The sequence below is a fragment of the Pecten maximus genome, chromosome 4 (genome assembly GCF_902652985.1).
Source record: "Pecten maximus chromosome 4, xPecMax1.1, whole genome shotgun sequence".
Lineage (NCBI taxonomy): Eukaryota > Metazoa > Mollusca > Bivalvia > Pectinida > Pectinidae > Pecten > Pecten maximus.
The window spans coordinates 16,917,168-16,929,132 of NC_047018.1; the positions used below are offsets into that span (position 1 = coordinate 16,917,168).

Below are 11,965 nucleotides of genomic sequence, written 5' to 3' on the forward strand. Positions count from 1 at the left end.
TAAATATCTCCATATCAGCTACGATATGTTTATACATATCTCCATATCAGCTACGATATATTTATATATATCTCCATATCAGCTACGATATATTTATATATATCTCCATATCAGTTACGATATATTTATATATATCTCCATATCAGTTACGATATATTTATAAACATCTCCATACTAAATATAAATAAAGGGCGACATTCTATTTATCTGTCAACCACATTGTATCCATATCGACTGTATACTACCATTTGGTAACAGTTCAATGCTTAGATATATACTGTATATGGTGTAATATATACTGTATATGGGGTAATATTAACTGTATATGGTGTAATATATACTGTATATGGTGTAATATTTACTGTATATGGTGTAATATATACTGTATATGGTGTAATATTTACTGTATATGGTGTAATATTTACTGTATATGTGTAATATATACTGTATATGGTGTAATATTTACTGTATATGGTGTAACATTTACTGTATATGGTGTAACATTTACTTTATATGGTGTAATATTTACTGTATTTGGTGTAATATTTACTGTATATGGTGTAATATTTACTGTATATGGTGTAATATTTACTATATATGGTGTAATATTTACTGTATATGGTGTAATATTTACTGTATATGGTGTAATATTTACTGTATATGGTGTAATATTTACTGTATGTGGTGTAATATATACTGTATATGGTGTAATATTTACCGTATGTGGTGTAATATATACTGTATATGGTGTAATATATACTGTATATGGTGTAATATATACTGTATATGGTGTAATATATACTGTATATGGTGTAATATATACTGTACATGTATATGGTGTAATATTTACTGTATATGGTGTAATATATACTGTATATGGTGTAATATATACTGTATATGGTGTAATATATACTGTATATGGTGTAATATATACTGTATATGGTGTAATATTTACTGTATGTGGTGTAACATATACTGTACATGTATATGGTGTAATATTTACTGTATATGGTGTAATATATACTGTATATGGTGTAATATTTACCGTATGTGGTGTAATATATACTGTATATGGTGTAATATATACTGTATATGGTGTAATATATACTGTATATGGTGTAATATATACTGTATATGGTGTAATATTTACTGTATATGGTGTAATATATACTGTATTTGGTGTAATATTTACTGTATATGGTGTAATATTTACTTTATATGGTGTAATATTTACTTTATATGGTGTAATATTTACTTTATATGGTGTAATATGTACTGTATATGGTGTAATATATACTGTATTTGTTGTAATATTTACTGTATATGGTGTAATATTTACTTTATATGGTGTAATATTTACTGTATATGGTGTAATATTTACTGTATATGGTGTAATATTTACTGTATTTGGTTTAAAATTTACTGTATTTGGTGTAATATTTACTTTATATGGTGTAATATTTACTGTATATGGTGTAATATTTACTGTATATGGTGTAATATTTACTGTTTATGGTGTAATATTTACTTTATATGGTGTAATATTTACTGTATTTGGTGTAATATTTACTGTATATGGTGTAATATTTACTTTATATGGTGTAATATTTACTGTATATGGTGTAATATTTACTGTATATGGTGTAATATTTACTGTATTTGGTTTAAAATTTACTGTATTTGGTGTAATATTTACTTTATATGGTGTAATATTTACTGTATATGGTGTAATATTTACTGTTTATGGTGTAATATTTACTTTATATGGTGTAATATATACTGTATATGGTGTAATATATACTGTATATTATACCTCATTCATTTAAGTGCCTATTTGAGTCTAGTAGTTGCTCCGGTCCATATATAGTATATGGCCCGGAGTCAAGGGCCGAAGTCCTTGACTCCGGGCCGACGCTATATGAAAATGACGTCATAATACCAAGTTGACGTCGTCATATTATGACGTCATCATTTCAGACACTGAGCGAAATGGCGTCTATGAAAATACTAGTGTGAATATCAAACAACAGCCAACAACATGCAGCAAAAGTGCTCCTGGTATGATCTTTAATAACTGCAACGTTAACATTTATAACAATTAATTGATTAATGATAACCAAAAAATAAATTCACAACGGAGTAAGGAACACCCTGTATTTTTGCATCGTTTTGTTTGTTTCAAATTAAATGTTTAATGATTAAGAACAACTTGTTGTTTATTTTTTCCATGTCATGTTGGTCATATTCGGTATAATATAACAAATATTGCATGTCACTTCGGGCAATATGGGAGTTTATGGACTGGTCAGTCACCCAAATATATGTTTATGGACCGAAGCGAAGCTGAGGTCCATATACATATATTTGGGTGACTGACCAGTCCATAAACTCCCATATTGCCCTCAGTGCCATGCAATATTTGTTAAATATTGTGTAATATTTACTGTATGTGGTGTAACATATACTGTACATGTATATGGTGTAATATTTACTGTATATGGTGTAATATATACTGTATATGGTGTAATATTTACCGTATGTGGTGTAATATATACTGTATATGGTGTAATATATACTGTATATGGTGTAATATTTACCGTATGTGGTGTAATATATACTGTATATGGTGTAATATATACTGTATATGGTGTAATATTAACCGTATGTGGTGTAATATATACTGTATATGGTGTAATATTTACGGTATTTGGTGTAATGTATTCTGTATTTGGTGTAATATATACTGTATTTGGTGTAATATTTACTGTATGTGGTGTAATATTTACTGTATATGGTGTAATATTTACTGTATGTGGTGTAATATATACTGTATATGGTGTAATATTTACTTTATATGTTGTAATATATAATGTATATGGTGTAATATTTACAGTATATGGTGTAATATTTACTGTATTTGGTGTAATATTTACTTTATATGGTGTAATATTTACTGTATATGGTGTAATATTTACTGTATATGGTGTAATATTTACTGTATATGGTGTAATATATACTGTATTTGTTGTAATATTTACTGTATTTGGTGTAATATTTACTTTATATGGTGTAATATATAATGTATATGGTGTAATATATACTGTATATGGTGTAATATTTACTGTATTTGGTGTAATGTATTCTGTATTTGGAGTAATATATACTGTATTTGGTGTAATATTTACTTTATATGGTGTAATGTTTACTGTATATGGTGTAATATTTACTGTATATGGTGTAATATTTACTGTATATGGTGTAATATTTACTTTATATGGTCTAATATTTACTTATATGGTGTAATATTTACTGTATATGGTGTAATATATACTGTATATGGTGTAATATATACTGTATATGGTGTAATATTTACTGTATATGGTGTAATATTTACTTTATATGGTGTAATATATACTGTATATGGTGTAATATTTACTGTATATGGTGTAATATTTACCGTATGTGGTGTAATATTTACTGTATGTGGTGTAATATTTACTGTATGTGGTGTAACATATACTGTACATGTATATGGTGTAATATTTACTGTATATGGTGTAATATATACTGTATATGGTGTAATATTTACCGTATGTGGTGTAATATATACTGTATATGGTGTAATATATACTGTATATGGTGTAATATTTACCGTATGTGGTGTAATATATACTGTATATGGTGTAATATATACTGTATATGGTGTAATATATACTGTATATGGTGTAATATATACTGTATATGGTGTAATATATACTGTATATGGTGTAATATATACTGTATATGGTGTAATATTTACTGTATATGGTGTAATATTTACTGTATATGGTGTAATATTTACTTTATATGGTGTAATATATACTGTATATGGTGTAATATTTACTGTATATGGTGTAATATTTACCGTATGTGGTGTAATATTTACTGTATGTGGTGTAATATTTACTGTATGTGGTGTAACATATACTGTACATGTATATGGTGTAATATTTACTGTATATGGTGTAATATATACTGTATATGGTGTAATATTTACCGTATGTGGTGTAATATATACTGTATATGGTGTAATATATACTGTATATGGTGTAATATTTACCGTATGTGGTGTAATATATACTGTATATGGTGTAATATATACTGTATATGGTGTAATATTTACTGTATTTGGTGTAATGTATTCTGTATTTGGTGTAATATATACTGTATTTGGTGTAATATATACTGTATGTGGTGTAATATTTACTTTATATGTTGTAATATATAATGTATATGGTGTAATATTTACTGTATATGGTGTAATATTTACTGTATTTGGTGTAATATTTACTTTATATGGTGTAATATTTACTGTATATGGTGTAATATATACTGTATATGGTGTAATGTATTCTGTATTTGGTGTAATATATACTGTAAATGGTGTAATGTATACTGTAAATGGTGTAATGTATACTGTATATGGTGTAATATATACTGTATTTGGTGTAATATATACTGTATATGGTGTAATATATACTTATATGGTGTAACATATACTGTATATGGTTTAATATTTACTGTATTTGGTGTAATATATACTGTATTTGGTGTAATATATACTGTATATGGTGTAATATTTACTGTATATGGTGTAATATTTACCGTATGTGGTGTAATATTTACTGTATGTGGTGTAATATTTACTGTATGTGGTGTAACATATACTGTACATGTATATGGTGTAATATTTACTGTATATGGTGTAATATATACTGTATATGGTGTAATATTTACCGTATGTGGTGTAATATATACTGTATATGGTGTAATATATACTGTATATGGTGTAATATTAACCGTATGTGGTGTAATATATACTGTATATGGTGTAATATTTACGGTATTTGGTGTAATGTATTCTGTATTTGGTGTAATATATACTGTATTTGGTGTAATATTTACTGTATGTGGTGTAATATTTACTGTATATGGTGTAATATTTACTGTATGTGGTGTAATATATACTGTATATGGTGTAATATTTACTTTATATGTTGTAATATATAATGTATATGGTGTAATATTTACAGTATATGGTGTAATATTTACTGTATTTGGTGTAATATTTACTTTATATGGTGTAATATTTACTGTATATGGTGTAATATTTACTGTATATGGTGTAATATTTACTGTATATGGTGTAATATATACTGTATTTGTTGTAATATTTACTGTATTTGGTGTAATATTTACTTTATATGGTGTAATATATAATGTATATGGTGTAATATATACTGTATATGGTGTAATATTTACTGTATTTGGTGTAATGTATTCTGTATTTGGAGTAATATATACTGTATTTGGTGTAATATTTACTTTATATGGTGTAATGTTTACTGTATATGGTGTAATATTTACTGTATATGGTGTAATATTTACTGTATATGGTGTAATATTTACTTTATATGGTCTAATATTTACTTATATGGTGTAATATTTACTGTATATGGTGTAATATATACTGTATATGGTGTAATATATACTGTATATGGTGTAATATTTACTGTATATGGTGTAATATTTACTTTATATGGTGTAATATATACTGTATATGGTGTAATATTTACTGTATATGGTGTAATATTTACCGTATGTGGTGTAATATTTACTGTATGTGGTGTAATATTTACTGTATGTGGTGTAACATATACTGTACATGTATATGGTGTAATATTTACTGTATATGGTGTAATATATACTGTATATGGTGTAATATTTACCGTATGTGGTGTAATATATACTGTATATGGTGTAATATATACTGTATATGGTGTAATATTTACCGTATGTGGTGTAATATATACTGTATATGGTGTAATATATACTGTATATGGTGTAATATATACTGTATATGGTGTAATATATACTGTATATGGTGTAATATATACTGTATATGGTGTAATATATACTGTATATGGTGTAATATTTACTGTATATGGTGTAATATTTACTGTATATGGTGTAATATTTACTTTATATGGTGTAATATATACTGTATATGGTGTAATATTTACTGTATATGGTGTAATATTTACCGTATGTGGTGTAATATTTACTGTATGTGGTGTAATATTTACTGTATGTGGTGTAACATATACTGTACATGTATATGGTGTAATATTTACTGTATATGGTGTAATATATACTGTATATGGTGTAATATTTACCGTATGTGGTGTAATATATACTGTATATGGTGTAATATATACTGTATATGGTGTAATATTTACCGTATGTGGTGTAATATATACTGTATATGGTGTAATATATACTGTATATGGTGTAATATTTACTGTATTTGGTGTAATGTATTCTGTATTTGGTGTAATATATACTGTATTTGGTGTAATATATACTGTATGTGGTGTAATATTTACTTTATATGTTGTAATATATAATGTATATGGTGTAATATTTACTGTATATGGTGTAATATTTACTGTATTTGGTGTAATATTTACTTTATATGGTGTAATATTTACTGTATATGGTGTAATATATACTGTATATGGTGTAATGTATTCTGTATTTGGTGTAATATATACTGTAAATGGTGTAATGTATACTGTAAATGGTGTAATGTATACTGTATATGGTGTAATATATACTGTATTTGGTGTAATATATACTGTATATGGTGTAATATATACTTATATGGTGTAACATATACTGTATATGGTTTAATATTTACTGTATTTGGTGTAATATATACTGTATTTGGTGTAATATATACTGTATATGGTGTAATATATACTTATATGGTGTAATATTTACTGTATATGGTGTAATATTAACTGTATTTGGTGTAATATTTACTGTATTTGGGGTAATATTTACTTTATATGGTGTAATATTTACTGTATATGGTGTAATATTAACTGTATTTGGTGTAATATTTACTGTATTTGGTGTAATATTTACTTTATATGGTGTAATGTTTACTGTATTTGGTGTAATATATACTGTATATGGTGTAATATATACTGTATTTGGTGTAATGTTTACTGTATTTGGTGTAATATATACTGTATATGGTGTAATATATACTGTATTTGGTGTAATATATACTGTATATGGTGTAATATAAACTGTATTTGGTGTAATATATACTGTATATGGTGTAATATATACTGTATTTGGTGTAATATTTACTGTATTTGGTGTAATATATACTGTATATGGTGTATTATATACTGTATTTGGTGTAATATATACTGTATATGGTGTAATATATACTGTATATGGTGTAACATATACTGTATATGGTGTAATATTTACTGTATTTGGTGTAATATTTACTGTATATGGTGTAATATTTACTGTATATGGTGTAATATTTACTTTATATGGTGTAATATTTACTTATATGGTGTAATATTTACTGTATATGGTGTAATATTTACTGTATATGGTGTAATGTATTCTGTATTTGGTTTAATATATACTGTATATGGTGTAATGTATACTGTATATGGTGTAATGTATACTGTATATGGTGTAATATATACTGTATATGGTGTAATATTTACTGTATTTGGTGTAATGTATTCTGTATTTGGTGTAATATATACTGTATTTGGTGTAATATTTACTGTATTTGGTGTAATATATACTGTATATGGTGTAATATATACTGTATTTGGTGTAATATATACTGTATATGGTGTAATATATACTGTATTTGGTGTTATATTTACTGTATTTGGTGTAATATATACTGTATATGGTGTAATATATACTGTATTTGGTGTAATATATACTGTATTTGGTGTAATATATACAGTATATGGTGTAATATATACTGTATATGGTGTAATATATACTGTATTTGGTGTAATATATACTGTATGTGGTGTAATATATGCAGTATGTCGTGTTATATACAATCTGTACATTTATATTATATCGTGTAATGTATATGTGGTATGGAATTTATGTTATCGTTTATGTATCGCTTGCCTAGATCAGGATAAGCAAAAAACGACCTGTCTTCCTTAGAAATGCGGTGAATGTGGTAAGGTGAATTATGATAACGGCACATTAATGGTTTAGTCATGTTAGTATGGTGTTAGTCATCTTCGCTAGCCAAGGCTTGTGATTACGTTACACTCCACGTGGAGTGTAACGTAAGTTACACTCCACGTGGAGTGTATCCACGTGGAGTGTAACGTTCAAGTTCAAGTTCTTTATTACTTTAAACCACATGGTTTATCAGTATATAAATTACATGTACAACAAGTCCTCACAGTCCTCACAAATACTCACAACACCCACACTGATCCACACATACCCACCCACTCACACTGATCCACATACAATTAACTCACACACACCCACCAATCCACACATGTACACTACAGCACATACACACCTATACCCACACACTCACACTGATCCACACACATGAACACCGGTCGGTTACATCTAGAATAGTGTAGAGGAATATCTCTCACACTTCAATAATTAAGTACATTGTTTTCACAAATTACAAATTCTGCCATGGAAATTACAGAAGTACATAGGAGATTACAAACATGTTGTAGTTATATATTCTAGACATTTATATATTAATTACATATATATTAGCAAATTGCTCAATACTAAGTGATTTCGAAAATACATACAACACTATTCAATATTCAGCCTAAAATTGTAACAGGCGGTCTCGTTTCTTATTACTTAAGGAAATGAATTTCGCCAAATTGGCCATATCTTTTATGTCATCAGTGCACAATAGTTTTATAAATTTATACATGTTTGGTCTAGTAAAATAATATTTTTTTATTAACTTACTTCTCAACTCTTTAAAGCATTGACATTTGATTATAGAATGAAACTCATCTTCTATATCTCCATTATTACAAACATTACATTTTCTAAGGTTACGTGATATATTATTATAACGTCCAACCTCTACTTTTAACTTATGTGATGACATCCTTATTTTAATTATTTCTTTTAAATGTTTTGAATCTATAGGCATTGCTAAATATTTTTGTAAACAAAAATTATCACTCAAATGCATATACAATGCACACTTCGAAGAAGATTCAATCTTTTACCTTTAAACTGAACAACACTATTCAGGTGGATTGGCAAAATTCCAAGTGTCATCTTACGTAGAAATATTTACTGAAGGATAGTTTCTGTACTAACATGGCATGGTCTGCACACCAGATAAGGACAGGAACACGCTAGGTCTCCTCGGTAACAAACATATGCAATATCAAATATCGAAACGCATTGTAATACAAAACAACAATCGATATACGTGAAAATAAAAAAAAAAAATAAAGTGGTCCACATTGAGACCAAGCGTATGTAGTTACTATATATAGTGGTGAGGTTATAAAACAAACACACTACCTACATGTACACGACATACCACTCTGTAACGATACATATACATAGACGTAATATTAAACCAAATTAACCACAAATCTTACTTGTTTTAGATGACATTGAATCTGTACTGCATTACCAGTCCGGAAAAAGATATGTCAACACGGACTGAAAAGTGCGTGGGATGTATACATACCCGGTACGTGGCGCTCCTCGCTCGGTGATAAAGAGCCCTTACTCGGAACTCTGTATTAGAAGTCTACCAGGAAGTTAAAAAAAATTCATACCAACATGACTGGATATATGTTCCGCCACTCACTCGAGGATTATCTGGCACTTGTTTGCACTATTCATTCAGATGTAAATTAGAGATATCGTATATAGTGTTTATAAAACGAAAGTACAACTAATTCAAATACTATGGGAACATGACGTCATTTCTGACCAACTAATTATTAGACTGCTGCAGTCTACGAGTGAACATAGAAAAATATGTTATGTCTTATCAATTTGTTGACCCCAGACGGACTATACCAGTTACAGGGGTCCTAGACGACTTAGCTGTGGCGACCCCAGACCGACTATACCAGTTACAGGGGTCCTAGTAGACTTAGCTGTGGCGACCCCAGACCGACTATACCAGTTACAGGGGTCCTAGTAGACTTAGCTGTGGCGACCCCAGACCGACTATACCAGTTACAGGGGTCCTAGTAGACTTAGCTGTGGCGACCCCAGACCGACTATACCAGTTACAGGCGTCCTAGCAGACTTAGCTGTGTCGACCCCAGACCGACTGTACCAGTTACAGGGGTCCTAGTAGACTTAGCTGTGTCGACCCCAGACCGACTATACCAGTTACAGGGGTCCTAGTAGACTTAGCTGTGGCGACCCCAGACCGACTATACCAGTTACAGGGGTCCTAGTAGACTTAGCTGTGTCGACCCCAGACCGACTACACCAGTTACAGGGGTCCTAGTAGACTTAGCTGTGGCGACCCCAGACCGACTACACCAGTTACAGGGGTCCTAGTAGACTTAGCTGTGTCGACCCCAGACCGACTATACCAGTTACAGGGGTCCTAGTAGACTTAGCTGTGGCGACCCCAGACCGACTATACCAGTTACAGGGGTCCTAGTAGACTTAGCTGTGTCGACCCCAGACCGACTATACCAGTTACTTACAGGGGTCCTAGTAGACTTAGCTGTGTCGACCCCAGACCGACTATACCAGTTACAGGGGTCCTAGTAGACTTAGCTGTGGCGACCCCAGACCGACTATACCAGTTACAGGGGTCCTAGTAGACTTAGCTGTGTCGACCCCAGACCGACTATACCAGTTACTTACAGGGGTCCTAGTAGACTTAGCTGTGTCGACCCCAGACCGACTATACCCGTTACAGGAGTCCTAGTAGACTTAGCTGTGGCGACCCCAGACCGACTATACCAGTTACAGGGGTCCTAGTAGACTTAGCTGTGTCGACCCCAGACCGACTATACCAGTTACAGGGGTCCAAGTAGACTTAGCTGTGGCGACCCCAGACCGACTATACCAGTTACAGGGGTCCTAGTAGACTTAGCTGTGTCGACCCCAGACCGACTATACCAGTTACAGGGGTCCTAGTAGACTTAGCTGTGGCGACCCCAGACCGACTATACCAGTTACAGGGGTCCTAGTAGACTTAGCTGTGGCGACCCCAGACCGACTATACCAGTTACAGGGGTCCTAGTAGACTTAGCTGTGTCGACCCCAGACCGACTATACCAGTTACAGGGGTCCTAGTAGACTTAGCTGTGGCGACCCCAGACCGACTATACCAGTTACAGGGGTCCTAGCAGACTTAGCTGTGTCGACCCCAGACTGACTATACCAGTTACAGGGGCCCTAGTAGACTTAGCTGTGGCGACCCCAGACCGACTGTACCAGTTACAGGGGTCCTAGTAGACTTAGCTGTGTCGACCCCAGACCGACTATACCAGTTACAGGGGTCCTAGTAGACTTAGCTGTGTCGACCCCAGACTGACTATACCAGTTACAGGGGCCCTAGTAGACTTAGTTGTGGCGACCCCAGACCGACTATACCAGTTACAGGGGTCCTAGTAGACTTAGCTGTGGCGACCCCAGACCGACTATACCAGTTACAGGGGTCCTAGTAGACTTAGCTGTGTCGACCCCAGACTGACTATACCAGTTACAGGGGCCCTAGTAGACTTAGCTGTGGCGACCCCAGACCGACTGTACCAGTTACAGGGGTCCTAGTAGACTGAGCTGTGTCGACCCCAGACCGACTATACCAGTTACAGGGGTCCCAGTAGACTTAGCTGTGGCGACCCCAGACCGACTATACCAGTAACAGGGGTCCTAGTAGACTTAGCTGTGGCGACCCCAGACCGACTATACCAGTTACAGGGGTCCTAGTAGACTTAGCTGTGTCGACCCCAGACCGACTATACCAGTTACAGGGGTCCCAGTAGACTTAGCTGTGGCGACCCCAGACGGACTATACCAGTTACAGGGGTCCTAGACGACTTAGCTGTGGCGACCCCAGACCGACTATACCAGTTACAGGGGTCCTAGA

At 32.0% G+C, this 11,965-nt stretch overlaps 1 protein-coding gene across 1 annotated transcript in view; it reads right to left on the reverse strand.

The window, feature by feature from the left end:
* Nucleotides 1-9,639, reverse strand: part of LOC117325382 — a 34,329-nt gene extending 24,690 nt beyond the window's left edge. Inside the window, exon 1 of the mRNA XM_033881554.1 lies at nucleotides 9,495-9,639. Within this exon, the coding sequence (XP_033737445.1) occupies nucleotides 9,495-9,510 (16 nt within the window). The 5' untranslated portion in view covers nucleotides 9,511-9,639. The remainder of the gene's footprint in view (nucleotides 1-9,494) is intronic.
* Nucleotides 9,640-11,965: the final 2,326 nt, after the last annotated feature.